General features: G+C 38.5%; 1 protein-coding gene across 3 annotated transcripts in view; it reads left to right on the top strand.

Moving 5' to 3' along the window:
• The window catches only part of RAB10 (RAB10, member RAS oncogene family), a 46,686-nt gene extending 35,867 nt beyond the window's left edge, over nt 1-10,819 (top strand). For 2 of the 3 annotated variants that reach the window (XM_036435011.2, XM_045580619.1), the window contains exons 3-6: nt 3,904-4,042; nt 4,612-4,701; nt 5,721-5,822; nt 8,308-10,819. In XM_036435011.2, the coding sequence (XP_036290904.1) occupies nt 3,904-4,042; nt 4,612-4,701; nt 5,721-5,822; nt 8,308-8,391 (415 nt within the window). In that variant the 3' untranslated portion in view covers nt 8,392-10,819. The remainder of the gene's footprint in view (nt 1-3,903; nt 4,043-4,611; nt 4,702-5,720; nt 5,823-8,307) is intronic. The other variant, XM_036435012.2, reaches the window with a different exon arrangement.
• The last annotated feature ends 4,714 nt before the right edge of the window (nt 10,820-15,533 follow it).

The raw sequence follows: 15,533 nt of genomic DNA, 5'->3' as shown, positions 1-15,533 counted from the left end.
TTTATTTGAACCAACCTGCTGTCCTTAGACCCGGGTGTATGTGTGTGGGGCAAACCTAAAAATAATTTGAGGATGAATAAGCAGCTGTGGCTATTTTTAGCCCTGGGCAAAGGGTCACCAAATAGCCTAGCAGTAGTGGGTCAAGGGCTCTGGAGATTGCCTTAACCATTGGTGTGGGCTGGTATAATGAAGATCCAGGAAAAGGAAAATTTGAGATCAAAGAGTCAAGGAGCCAAATCATCTTGTAGGGTGGATAGTGATGTTGAAAAGTGTTAAAGTATGAAATGTATAAACGAAAGTCGGTTATAGAAAGCTTTAAAAATCTTAATAGGGATAGCATATAAAAAGGGGGGAGATATTTGTGTTTAAGAGATTTTGGAAGATGGAGGAGGCAAAATTAAAGAACAGAGTAGTGTGCCATGGATCAAAACAGAAAGTTACTTTGAACTTAAATAGTGATTATTTTTCTTTTCAGGGGCCATTAATGTTTCATTGTCTCATATTAATTCATAACCAGGATCCTATCTTAAAAAAAAAAAAAGTAATATGAAATTAACCATCACTCTGCAACAAAGATGGCAGTGCCCGTGGTAGCGCCCATAGCAGCTGGGGTGGGACGCTGGTGGCATTGCCCCAGCAATGTGAGCCCAGCAGGCAAGTGCAACCTGCAAGCAGCACTCTGCAGAGAGCAGAGAACCATGGGGAGTGGGCCTAAGACGTCAGTAGGACATCCCCTGAGGGTTTTCAGATTGGTGAGGGCTGAGGAATTCTCCCCCTGCACGAATTTTGTGCACCGGGCCTCTAGTTATACTATAAAATCTCCTCTCCTTTGGCTGTTGATGTAGACTTAGTTGCTTTTGCAGAGTGTTCTTTCTTGGTGGAGAATTTAGTTATAGATTTCACACTGAAGTGTGTGTATTATTTGCTAATTGTGTAAGGTGAATGAATGGGGAAGAAAAAAAGCATATAATACATAGTGTTGGGGTGGTGCTCATAGTGAAGTGTAGTGTTAGGTCTCCCTAAATTGTTATTATTTATGACAAAAATTGAAGTGAAAGTTTTCTATTCCTCCTACACTACAGCTGCTTGGCACTGCTGGAAGCCCAGGCCCTGTTACACTCTTTGTCTTGGATAAGTACATTTCCAACCTGGTTTTTTAAGTAGGGAATATTAACCCCTTTCTAGGGTTATAGAATAATTAGTTAACTTATACTTTTTACCAGTACAGAAAAGAACTAAACTAGTTCTACTGTGATGAGACACAGTTTTTGTTTTTTTCATGAAAGCATTTATAAATTACACCTGACTTAAGGTACTTTGTAGCTAAATAGGTAAGATTAATAAAACATAAAATAAGAATTTATAATTCAGAAAAATTGAAGATTTAAATATAGTATCTCTAAAGGACAGTTTGTTTACTATGCTTGCTTTTGTAAAATTTACCTATAAACTTTTTAAAAAAATATTTTTTAATTAAATTATTATCTGTGTACATATTTTAACATTGCCCCCTCCTTCCCCAGAGTTTTGTGTCCATTGGTTGTACTTATATGCATGTATACAAGTCCTTCGGTTGATCTCTTATCTCCCCCAGATCTCCCTACCCTCCCCGCTGCAATTTGACAGTCTGCTTGTTGCTTTACTGTCTTTATATCTGTCTTTTGGTTCATCAGTTTATAATGTTCTTTAATATCCATAAATGAGTGAGGTCATGTGGTGTTTCTCTTTCATTGACTGGCTTATTTCACTCAGCATGATGTTCTCCAATTCTATCCAGGTTGCTGCAAATGATGAGAATTCCTTCTTTTTTATGGCAGCATAGTATTCCATTGTGTAGATGTACCATAGTTTTTGGATCCAATCATCTGCTGATGGGCACCTGGGCTGTTTCCAAATTCTAGCTATTGTAGGTTGTGCTGCTATGAACATAGGGGTGCATATATCCTTTCTGATTGGTGTTTCTAGTTTCTTGGGATATATTCCTAGAGTGGGATTACTGGGTCAAATGGGAGTTCCATTTTCAGTTTTTTGAGGAAACTCCATACTGTTCTCCACAGTGGTTGCACCAGTCTGCATTCCCACCAGCAGTGCACGAGGGTTCCTTTTTCTCCGCAACCTCGCCAACACTTGTCGTTTGTTGATTTGTTGATGTTGGCTATTCTGACAGGTGTGAGATGGTACTGCGTTGTTGTTTTGATTTGCATCTCTCCCTATAAACTTTTTTGAAAAATATATTTTTATTGACTTGGGAGAAGAAGTGAGAGATAGAAACATCAATGATAAGAGAGAATCATAGATTGTCTGCTTCCTGTAGTGCCCCCTACTGGGGATCAAGCCCACAACCTGGTCATGTGCCCTTGACTAGAATCGAACCCAGGACCCCTTCAGTCTGCTGACTGACCCTCTATCCACTGAGCCAAACTAGCTTAGGGCCCTATAAACTTCTTGGCAACCAATGCAACAAAAGGGACAGGGAGGTGTTACCCACAAAAATAAGGTGGGGGCATTATATCAAATACAGGATAAATTTTTCATAGAGTTAAATTTTATAATGATTCTTAATAAATTTATAAAATGGTAAAGGTAATGGAGATAAAAATTGTAGTCTAAGAATGTAATTAAATATATAAATGCAAATACGTGTGTGTGTGTGTATGTATAGCATCTTCCTTGGTTTAACATGATTTAAGGATACAACCTAGAAGAATTGGTAGCATGTCTCTTAGATGGTCTTTATTTTTAATATTCTTTAAATTGTCGACAGTAATATAGAGGTTTCCTGTCTCCCTGGTTCCCCCTCCCCCAATGGTTTTTCTTAAATGGCATTTCTTTTGGCAGTTTTTTGGATAGGTGTCCATTACTCCTAACTCTGCTTCTTGCACACACACCCATTTTCAACACAGTAGACAGAATAATTCTTTATAAACCCAGGCTTTTCTTTGCACAAATGCGCCAATAGATTTCCTATCTCACACAGGGAAAGCAGGAATCCTTGAAGAGGCTGATAAGATCCTACATAATCTTTAATTCCCCCCACACACACAAACACACATCTGTTTTTAATTTATTTTAGAGAGAGAGGAAGGGAGAGGGAGAAAAAGGGGGAAGCTTCGAATGGCTGCCTCCCATATACGTACACCACAACCCAAGTATGTGCCCTGACTGGGAATCAAACCCATAACCCTTCAGTGTGCAGGTCAACGTTCCAACTGAGTCACATGGGCCAGAGCTACTGGGGTTCATTTAAAAATAACTTTAAGAGTTTTGTGTGTCACTTTTTACTGTTTTCCCTTCCACATTTTTATCCAATATAGGTAGGTCATTAATTTTCTTTGACTAACAAGTTTTATATATATGTTTATGGATAACCATAATGGTTAACCATTTAAGAATTATATAAGTGGTGGTTCTGTTTTGTGTTGTGACATATATTTCTGTCTTAACCAAACTATTCTACTGTTTCACCTTTTATAACTAGAGGCCCAGTGCAGGACATTCGTGCATGGGTGGGGGGGTGGAAGTTGGGGATTCCTCAACCCGGCCTGCGCTCTCTCACAATCCGGGACCCCTTGGAGGATGTCTACCTGCTGGGTTAGGCCCAATCCCCATGGGGTGTGGGCCTAACCTGGCAGGCAGACACCCCCCTGGGGGTCCTTAGTGCCACCGCCACTGGGCTCACCAGCAGTCAGCTAGCTTCTGACTGAGTGGCACTTCCCAATGAGAGCGCACTGACCACCAGGGGACAGCCCCTGCATTGAGTGTCTGCCCCTGGTGGTCAGTGCATGTCATAGTGACTAGTCATTCTCCCTGTTGTTATGCTGTTCAGTTGATTTGCATATTAGGTGTTTATTAAATAGGATATAGAATGTAAAAATGCTCAACACAAATTATTGTTTATTTCAGGGATACAGCAGGCCAGGAGCGATTTCACACTATCACAACCTCCTACTACAGAGGAGCAATGGGTATTATGCTAGTATATGACATCACCAATGGTAAAAGTTTTGAAAACATCAGCAAATGGCTTAGAAACATAGATGAGGTAAGATGGAGAAATTGCATAAACCCTTCATAAACACATTTGTATACTTGGTTGAGAAGAATAAGTGTTCTAATTGGTCTTTAGGATATACTGTACTATCATTATTGAAGTCATTATTATTGAGCATTTCTTTTTGATGGAGTGAGCCTTTGTTTTTAATTGAGCAGTATAGCGTTTTGAGACTTTAAGGGCTCTGTAGAATTTTTAATTAATGATTCTATAGAGTATGCATTATCTAAAAATCATGATCCAGCTTGAATTTAGATTATGCATAAGAGATTTAAGCTTTAGATCTTTTGCCTAGATCCTTTTTTAGTGAGAACGTATTTAGAAACTAGATAGCTTTATAAAGTGGGAAAATAATATTTTGACAAGGATATGTCTTTGTTTCTTCTCCTAAGTAATTTAAGAATTTATGTAGGTTTTCAGCTTGGGATGGTTTCAGTGTGATTGGTTTAAAACTTTCAGATTATTGAAATGGCACTGTAAATTAAGAAAAAGTCATATGGGGGGAATATTAAGCCATAATTCTTGGTAGGGTGAAAATAAAAATTTTTATTCCATTTCAGCATGCCAATGAAGATGTGGAAAGAATGTTACTAGGAAACAAGTGTGATATGGACGATAAAAGAGTTGTTCCTAAGGGAAAAGGAGAACAGGTAAAAAGTTCTGAATGAAACTAATGTGCTGTCCTTAATTTGTGAAGATGGTATTGCTGGAGGGGTGCCCTGAGCTGCTCACATCAATTTTTAAATGCTGTTGGAAACAGTAGCATATCATTTGAGTGAATTTTTTTCAATACATAACCAGCTCTGTGGCAGTACTATTTTCAGCTTTATTTATACTACAGAGAGGGGAAAAGACAAATTAGTGATCTCAATTTTTAAAATTTAGGACATTAAAGAAATTTATCAGTTGTTTCAGTTTGTGACAGTGAGTAGCCTGTGACAAGCAGAAACTAAATATTGCTTAAGTCTTGAAACTTTTCTTAAGTTTGCCCCTAGAGTAAAATAATCGATCCTTAAATAATGTGGGGTTTAGGGGTGCTGACCTTGGACTACTATGCTGAAAATCCACATAAAAACTTGACTACTGTTATCCCTTAGTATCCACAGGGACTTGGTTCTAGACCCCCTGTGGAAACCAAAATCTGAGGATGCTCAACTCCCTTATATAAAATGTCATAGGATAATGCATACAGTTGGCCCTCTGCATCTGCAGATTCAAAACCCAAGGATATGAAAGGCCAAATATACAGGATGTCTCCAAAAATGTATACATATTTTAATAGCCAATAGCTCAATTTTTAAAATAAATGTATTTTAATAAACACAGTCTTTATAATTACTCAAAGTGTGTGCATACATTTTGGGGGGCATACTCTATTACCTACAGGAAAATATCCACGTGTAAATGGACCATATAGTTCAGACCTGAGTTGTTCTAGAGTCAACTGAACTTTTAGAATATCTGAAGTAAACTCTTATAGTGAAGAGAGGGTTCTTTTATTTTGTTTATTTATTTTTAAAAAGCTTGACTGTTTTCATCTTAACCCATTTAAATGTTTTATATAGCCTAGTTGAAACTGCTGCCTTTAGCATATTACTATTTCCTCTAAGTCATGAGTGGGCAGTCTGGTACTTGTTAATTTTATGATGACATTTTGCTTCTATTTCAGATTGCAAGGGAGCATGGTATTAGATTTTTTGAGACTAGTGCAAAAGCAAATATAAACATTGAAAAGGCCTTTCTCACATTAGCTGAAGATATCCTCCGAAAGGTAAGCTACTATTTTTACCAACTGCTAGGGTGCCCCATTCCATAGTTAAATACTTAGTTTACATATAAAAATTGGGCTTGGGTGTTACTGTTTCAAAACATTTACGCATTACCAGTAACTAATCCTCCAAAGTGAAGTAAGGAAGTGGAAGAACAGAGCCATCTAGAAATCTGTAGAATCTAGTCAGTTCGGTTAATATTCTGAACACATACGCTTAGTCTCTAGTCCCTAATTTTCTACTCCTTTTTTCCCCTTTTTTGTCTGATTATGTGGTGGCTTTCTATTGTATTTACTTTTGGGTTCATTTCTCTTATACATCTTTCACATTTCCATAGATTATTTTTTAAAATTTAAGGTAAGCGGCAATACTGTATTTTGAAGTTAATTGCTACAGAATCACAATTCTTCTGTATAGTCATTCTCAGACATGCCAATAAAGGGCATGCATATATTATATACTGAATAAACAGACTAAATCTACCCCCAAGTTTCATTAGGGAATCATTTCAATCTGTGATGTAAAAAATAATAATGACTAGATTTGGTTATGAGTCTTGAATTCTCTATTCAGTGTGTGGTATATTTATATACAAATAAAATTAGAAAAAATCTGATTCCTAAAGGAGAAACAGACATTGTATAGGAGAAAGTTTCATTGCTTCTGGTAACCTTTCGGTTTTTTACTTGAAATATTAATATTTTTTAAACACCAGCCCAAAGATATCATTACACACACACACACACACACACACACATATATAATAGAGGTGATATATTAAATAAAAATCTAGTAAAATTTCTGAGAAACCAAGCAACTTAATTTTTTTGGAGTGAAATGTTATGTGTTAACTATGATTGAGTATTGAGACTGCATAGTATAGTTGTCAGTTATTGCCATTCAGGATGACTGCAAAACAAAAGATGTGCCCTTTCACATTTGCCAGCATCCTGCATATTACGTTTAATAGTTTATATTGAGTAATAGAAAGTTAAGTTAGGATATAATATATGTAGTGTGATCTTATTTTTCAAAATTATGTATGATACCAAATGCACATGTATGCATGAACACTCACACATCTTTGGTTGTGTTTGGCAAATAAATCTGGAAGGATAGTGAGTACTCCAAGGGAGTAAGAGAGAGGGGGATATAGGACAGAATCACCACGTGGTAGAAGGTATTATACTATTTCAGAGATAGGTGAGTCACAGTGAAAAATGATTCCAGTATTTACAGAACTTCCCACAAAACTTGTTGAAATACCCTTGTCTCTTTCTGGATGTTTTTATTTCTTTCTGTTCCTACTGTGTTCCCTGATCTTCTCATTAATCTTTGCATATTTTAAAAACCAGTGCTGCCCTGGGTCATGTGGCTCAGCTGGGCACTGGCCTGTTCATCAAAAAGGCCGCCAGTTTGATTCCCATTCAGGGCACATCCAAGCTTGTGATTTTGATCCCCAGTCAGGGGAGTACAGGAGGCAACTGATCGGTGTTTCTCTCTCACATCAATAAAACATATTAAAGAAAAAATACAGACTAGTGCTGTATAGTCATGATATAATCTGTGTCCCCGTGAGGTAAATCTTCCTTATTATATTAAAGGTTAAAAAGTATGGATGCACCAATAAAGACAGCTCTCAGTTTAGCATCTTCCCCATGTAGGCAGGCCCAAATATGAGGTAGCATTCATTATTTTCATACACTTTCAATCTGGCAATATGAGTTAAAACATCAAACGTAAACTTGCTTAACAAATTAGATGTGATATACAGTAGTGATTTTTAAAAATATATTTTATTGATTTCAGAGAGGAAAGGATAGGGAGAGAGAGAGAGAGAAACATCAATGATTATAGAGAATCTTGATCGGCTGCTTCCTGCATGCCCTGTACTAGGGATGGAGCCCATAACTCTGTACCTATGTCCTGGCTGAGAATCAAGCTGTGACCTGATTCATAGGTTGATGCTCAACCTCTGAGCACTCTGGCTGGGCTACAGTAGTGATTTTTGATAAGCACTTTCTGTGCAGTGTTTTCTCTCCTGCGTTTATAAAAGGAAAGTCCTACCAGTCTTAATACAAACTCCCGTCTTAAAGGCAAGTGACTACACAGAAAAGGGTTGTTTTACTTTCCTGAAGTTAAGCATGACCTAACATTGGTTTAATGCATATGCTTGATGATAATGCTTTTTAAGTCCTAAGTACTCAGGGCTCTAGACTAGAAGATAACAAACCCTTCTGCCAAGTTGTTAGTAGAGAGAAGAGTTCAGAAGTTTTATAAAGGAGTGCTGGGAGACCTCTAGGCGTTCACAGCTTGGAGAAAGCAGGCAAAGTGAAGACTGGAAAGAAAGCCTCCAGGTCTTTACTTTGCACGGGTCTCCTGATTGTAATTGCATTTTGTTACATTTATGAGAGTGTTTCTGTTGAGTCTTGCTTTATTTGTGGTACTGTTTTTTCATGGGTGACTTTCCTTGTGTGTTTGTTCCAGACCCCTGTAAAAGAGCCCAACAGTGAAAATGTAGATATCAACAGTGGAGGAGGCGTGACAGGCTGGAAGAGCAAATGCTGCTGAGCGTTCTCCTGTTCCATCAGTTGCCATCCACCACCCTGTTTTCTCTTCTTGCTGCAAAATAAACCACTCTGTCCATTTTTAACTCTAAACAGATATTTTTGTTCCTCATCTTAACTATCCAATCCACCTGTCCTATTTGTTCTTTCATCTGTAACTGCTTGCTGACTTTATAATTTTCTTCAAACAAAAAAAAAATGTATAGAAAAATCATGTCTGTGACTTCATTTTTAAATGTACTTACTCAGCTCACCACTGCATTTCAGTTGTATTATAGTCCAATTCTTGTCAACATTAAAACTTATAGCAATCATTTCAACTCTATTCTGCAAAATGTATAAGAATAAACATTAGAATTAACAATTTTATTTTGTACAACAGTGGAATTTTCTGTCACGGATAATGTGCTTGAGTCCCTATAATCTATAGACATGTAATACAAAAAAAACAAACAAAAGCCAGGAAAACACTCATTTTCGCCTTGAATATGTAAATGGGTTAATTTTGTCCTGTGCCTTATGTGGAAAGGAACTTCTTTGGTTTTTCCTTTTTTGTTTCTATGGAAGCATGTGCAGGAGTTATCATCCAAACATAAACATTAAGATATTTGTGGTTCGCTTGGCTGTAATTTTCAAAGTAATCGATTGAGGACAAAGGATAATGCAGAAGTAATAGCTTTGGTTTGCTGAATCTCAATTTAAGTGGCCTTTATTCCTGCCACCCGTTCTCCTCAGTTCTCTCCTGGCCACTTTTCCTTGTTTGTCTTCCTGCATGCTCCTTTATTTGCTTCTCGCTCCCCCATCCCTCATGGTATGAGTTATTTAAAAATGAAAGGGGCAAACTAGTAGGTTTGTCAAGTTTAACATAAAGCACTGATTTAACTTGCTAAGTAAACTGAAAGAAAATTCTAACTGCCTACCAGTCAAATGTCAGTTAGTTGTGTCTTCCCCTCATTTTGTCTCTCCCCTAAAACTGCTGCCCCAGATTCCTTCGTTTGCTGTTTGGCTTCATGCTCCTCTCTTCCTTCCCTCTTTGTTCCCTTCCTGTCTTAACTATTAAGTTTATGAAATGGAAGAGTTAATTGCATGCACTAGTGTTTGGAGGGTGTTGTGGTTTGTCTTTCTAATTAGGTGTATAGCCTATTCACTTTCCTAGAATAAATCTTTAACCTAAATTTGAGTAATCTCCATTTTGGCAACTCTTCTAGCAGTTCGGTAGCCCAGTAAAGGTGGTTTTTAAAAGGTGGGAAGGAGGAGTGGAATTTATTAACATGTTTGCCAAATATATTGAGATTTGGCCTTCGTGAAACACTTTCAGTGTTAAGTTATCTTTACCTTAAGATTTAGAAATACTTTAGTGTATTATTAATTTTAAGTCCTCTCTTCACATCCCTTTGGAAAACTTGTATTACCATGGATTCAGAAAAAGAACAAAAGGCTTTTCATGGAGAGATAAGATCTCTAGCTATCTCTAACCCTGTCGGGTTTTTTTCACTTCATTTTTTTCTAGTTTTGCTTCATTGCTTATCAGTAGGATAGGGTAAGTTAATTTGCTATGCTGCTAGCATCCTAAGATGATACCTTTGTTGAAATAATTGTGAATAGCATGATTCATTTCTAGCAGAGGCTGAGTTTAGGACAGCAGCTCCCATTGAAGTCTTTTCTGTGTCGTGGACAGCATTTTAATGCCCTCTTGGCTCTCATAAACAGCACAGGGACAGATCTGCTACAAACACCCATGCATTTTCCAGAGAGTGCCCTCAAAACAATTTTCTATGCCTCACCTGATGGTGGTTCTTAGTTATTTCCCCCTCACTTGAATTTTATCATTGTTTACTACTAATGTAAAAGCAGCATTGCCAAATAATCCCTAATTTTCCACTAAGAATAATGAAATGATGTTAATCTTCTTGAAAAGCTTTGGGTAAACCTGTTGTCAGATTAATTTTGATGTGTCGGTTGCTTTCCTTTATCTAGAATGTGGCAGTAGCTTTTTTTATTTTTGACCTTTAATCCTTATTCAATTCAGTCAGTGACTTAAGGTTTGAGAGCTCAACACTGGGATTTTTGGGTAACAGACTAACAGTTCCGTTGTTTGCATAATTATAATCGGCATTGTACATAGGAAGGATATGGCTACCTTTTGTTAACTCTGCACTTTCTAAATATCAAAAAAAAAGGGAAATGGAGTGTAAGTCAATTTTTGTATCTGTTTGAGTTTTATTTGCTTAATATTAGGGCGTTGCCCCTTTTTCTGTAAGTCTCTTGGGATCCTGTGTAGAAGCTGTTCTCATTAAATACCAAACAGTTAAGTCCATTCTCTGGTACTAGCTACAAATTCGGTTTCATATTCTACTTAACAATTTAAATAAACTGAAATATTTCTAGATGGTCTTCTTCTGTTCATATAAAAACAAAACTTGATTTCCAAATGTGTGGCTTGGTTTTCATTTATTTATAGAATTGAAGATGGAGAATTACTTTGAAAATAATGCAAAATGATTATTGGAGGACAGTAGGAGGGAAATAACTTTCTAAACCTAGAGAAAACTGGGAAGGCAATTTCAAGAACTAACTGGTAAAAAAACAAAAACAAAAAAAAACATTTAAAAAATAGACTTATCTCTAGGACACTAAAAAAAAATTCTGTCAAAAGAGGTACTACAATTCCTGTCCCTTTACAGCTAGCAATACTAGAATGTACCAAAAGCCAACTACTGCTGAAGTCAGCTGGTTACCCATGGGCACGAAGGCAGGCTTGGTATCCTGAAAGATGAACCCTCTTAGTGTTGACTCCTTACCTGAAAAACAAAGGTGTTTCCTGTGTGTGTGTGTGTGTGTGTGTGTGTGTGAACTATAGTGTGAAACATTTTTTTAAATCCTCACCTGAGAATATTTTCCATTGATTGTTGTTGATCCTCACCCAAGGACATTTTTTACATTGCTTTTCAGAGACTAAAAGGGAGGGAGGGAAGAGAGAGAAACATTGATCTGAGAGACTCATTGGTTGCCTCCTGTATGCATCCCAACTTGGGGGGCTGGGAGCAAACCCTCAACCTGGGTATATGCCCTTGACTAGGAATCAAATCCAAAACACTTTGGTGTGTGGGCTGATGATCTAACCATTGAGCACACGGACTTGGGATCCACTGGTTGTTTTTTGAAGAGAGAGAAACAAGAATTTGTTAACTCCCATGTGTGCCCCAACCAGGATAGAACCCAAAACCCATGTAAGCGGGCTAACTGGGAATCAAACCCACAACCTTTTGAAATAATGCTCTAATCAACTAAGCCACCCTCTTAGGGTGAAATATATATAGTGGGTGTGTGTGTGTAAGGAAATGTTTAATTCTATATTAAGGCATTATTAGTCCTTAATAAGCAAAGAGAAATATTTGTTGACAGGATTGTCTGTGCTGGATGGGTGATAATGTAGACGTTTTCTCATACTGCAGTGTTTATAAGAATCACCTAGAATGTTTTAAATGCTTCACCATTTCAGCTCCCTCCAACATCTCTGTTTTGTGTGTCTAGGTGGGGCCTATGATTCTGTTTTTTTAGATTGATATAGGAAAATAGAACATAGTCTATATATAGATATGGACATATATTTCAGAGAGAAACATCAATGATGAAAAAAAAAATCATTGATCGGTTGCCTCCTGCACATCTCCCCATCTGGGATCCAGCCTGCAACCAGGGCATGTGCCCTTAACTGAGACAAACCCTGGACCCTTCGGCCCACAGGTCTACGCTCTATCCACTGAGCAAACTGGCCAGGGCTCCCCTTAAATGTATGATCTACTTTTTAGGAAGCAAAAGCAATTTATCAGCTAAGCACATACAAGAGCCAAATAGTTGTGATCTAGCTCTTCAGTACTATGGTAAGGAAGAGCAAGTTGAGTTGGGCAAGAGCAGTTGAAAGAATAAACAGCAAGAATAGTTGGGATGGCTTTTGAGGGAGGAGGGACATGAATTGGTTCTTAGTTCTAGATGTTGGTTGGCTAAGGGTAAGGAGGTAAATCAGTCACAAGGGTATGTGAGAAAGCAGAAGTCTAGCTGGATAGTGTGATGGGGGGTGGGAGACCTGTGATGCCTTCAGAGGGGCAAGCGCAGCACGTGTGAGGAAAAGTCTAGATGGGTTGGAAGAGAAACTGAGGGGTTCTAGAGATCACATAGGAAGTTACACAGATTTAAGTAGGACCCATCTAAAATGATGGCAGAGGGCAACGCAGGGTTAAAGTTCAAGGGAGTATGTGAAGGGGAAAGACTGTTTCCTACTAGAAGCTCGCTAGGTGCTGTGGCACTCTGGTTCTTTGGGTTATGTCGTCAACAACCTGGTGAGGTAGTGCCCGATTTACACGATTAACCCGGAATAATTTAAGGTTGCACAGCCAGTTGGTGCTGGAGTTGGGTTTTGGAACCACGCCTAACACCAGAGGCCACTCATACAGTTTCTCGGGGTAAGGTCCTAAGGTTGGTCATAATGATTATAATGGGGATAATAAACGTGTGCCAGAGCCAACAGCAAGCAGTGGGGTAGCGTGTAGTCTTATCTAATATAACCATTTAGCCTGATGGGTGCCCTCTAACAGAGTGATGCCCTTGTGAAGTACTAGGTTCAGTTTACCACTGTTTTTGCTTTAAACCTTCTTACCCCTCCACCTTGCGGATTCTGTTTCCTCCTACTTCATCTTTTGGAAAAAGTAATAAAGGCGGTTGCTTTCCACAATTGTCTTGGCGAAATTTTGAGGCGAAATTTGAGGTCTTTGTTGAATGAGTAATAGCAGTGAAATAACTCAAAATATAGGGGGAGAGGGGACAGGACAAGGTAACTGGGTATAGTGTATGCCAGCTTCCCAGATGGGTTTGCGACAGTCTAAGTAAACCAGTGGTATAGTCTGACTCAGTTGAATATGAAGAGCTGTGGGGGGGAGACGAGGGGCCCAAGCTTTTCTGGGACACTGAGTTTAGGTGTGAGATTTCCAGCCTCAAGATATCGGGTCTAGTAATAATTAATGTCGTTTTTAAACATTTGTTTAAAATCTTGCTTGGCGTTGACTTGTATTGACATAACCTTCAAACACGTGGTATCTACAGAACGTGTGAAGTGCAATTAACAAGTTTTGCTTGAAAAAGTTTGTGTTTGGTTTGGTTTTTGTTGCAAAACTAGGGCTAAGAAGATGGCGGATGAAGAGCATATTCGGCACTGCATGCTTTACGAGTTCCAATTAGGAAGAAAAGCAAGTGAGGCTGCAAAAAACATCTGTAGTGCTCTTGGTCAAGATGCAGTTAGCACCAGAAAATGCTAGCGTTGGTTTGAGAAATTTCGCGAGGGAAATTTTTCGTTAGATGACAAGAGTGGTCGAGGCCGTGTGTCCAATTTTGATCAAGAAGCTCTTCAAGCCCTTTCGGTGCAAAATCCTCAAATTACCCAACAAGAGCTTGCGACAACTTTAAATTGTTCACAAAAAACAATTTCCAATCAATTGCGTGCACTTGGCAAAGTCCAAAAGTTTGGAAAATGGGTTTCTCATGAGTTGACCGACAACAACCGTAATCAAAGAGTCACAATTTGCAGTTCGCTCCTCTCTCGTCAAAACCGTTTGCCGTTTTTAGAGCAAATTGTTACCTAGATGAACAATGGGTGCTGTATGTTAATTTGAAAAGGCGGCCTCAATGGTTGGACAAAAATGAGGCTCCGCAGCCCATGCCAAAACCTGACTTGCATGCGAAAAAAGTGATGTTGTGTGTTTGGTAGAATTTTAAAGGAATTCTTCATTATGAACTTTTACCATCTAACCAAACCATTACAAGTGCAGTGTATAGTGCCCAATTGGAAAGGTTAGCCCAAGCTTTAAGAGAAAAAGAACCCGCGCTGATTAATCGGAAGGGCGTCATTCTTCACCACGATAACGCACGACCTCATACTGCAAGAATCACTGCTGAAAAACCGCGCCAGTTGGAATGGGAAGTTCTCCCTCAACCTGCATATTCTCCTGACATTGCCCCTTCCGATTACCATTTGTTTCGTTCTTTGCAAAACTTTCTTCTTAGAAAAAAATTTAATAATGAAGAATGCCTCAAAAATGCATTGACCAAATTTTTTCATCAAAATCACAAGAATTTTACAACAGAGGGATTAAAATGCTTCCTGAGCATTGGGCACAAGTAGTAGAAAACAACGGCAACTATATTGTTGATTAAATTTTGTTGTATTTTTTAAATAAATTCAATTTAAAAAAGTATTAGAAAACGACATTAATTATTACTAGACCTAATAGAAGGAGAGGTGGTGTATTCCTACTGCAGCCAGTTAAAGAGAGCATAACCGCTGATAAGGAAAGAAAATCTCTAGCACAAAACACACAGTTTCTACCATTAGCTGTTATTTACAACATGAAATTGTCTCCAATGCACATTCATTCAAATGCACACATTTGCTTTCATGCTGCTATCATTATTTGAATGTCAGTAAAAATGCAATAGTAGGGCCAAAACCGGTTTAGCTCAGTGGATAGAGCATCGGCCTGCGGACTGAAGGGTCCCGGGTTCAATTCCGGTCCAGGGCATGTACCTTGGTTGCGGGCATATCCCCAGTGGGGGGTGTGCAAGAGGCAACTAATCGATGACTCTCTCTCATCGATGTTTCTGGCTCTCTATCTCCCTTCCTTTGTACAAAATCAATAAAAATATTTTTTTTTTATTTTAAAAAAATGCAAGAGTAGGTTGTAAATCAGTGGTGACATTGCTGCAGGGAGCTTAAGTAATAAAGTCTAGGTTTGTAACTTCATGGTGATTTGACTTGATATATACCGTTTATTGCTTCTGAAAGAAAGGGTGATTCACATTCTCATTAGGTTGTGAAGTGGCCTGGGTTGTTCTTTTGTCTGGAGCAAGAGACGAGTCAATCCGAGATTAAGCTCTCCTGTGAGCGCTGGCAGTGCAGGGTTTCAGGGCTACATGAAAAGGAGGGTCCGTTGGCTTTAGACCCCAGAAGCGCAGGCAGCAGCGTGGATATGACAGTGGAAATGAGGGGACTCACAGGAGAGGCCCTTTCAAACACCTGTGCCTCTTCCAAAGCGCCTGAAGGATTCCGTGAATGCTCTTACGTTTCACGTCATCAATCACAGACACCGTTTGGGC

This window comes from Pipistrellus kuhlii, unplaced genomic scaffold (assembly GCF_014108245.1).
Source record: "Pipistrellus kuhlii isolate mPipKuh1 unplaced genomic scaffold, mPipKuh1.p scaffold_m20_p_13, whole genome shotgun sequence".
Classification (NCBI taxonomy): domain Eukaryota; kingdom Metazoa; phylum Chordata; class Mammalia; order Chiroptera; family Vespertilionidae; genus Pipistrellus; species Pipistrellus kuhlii.
Note: the sequence above shows the minus strand (reverse complement) of the source record. Positions and strands in the feature narration are given on the sequence as shown.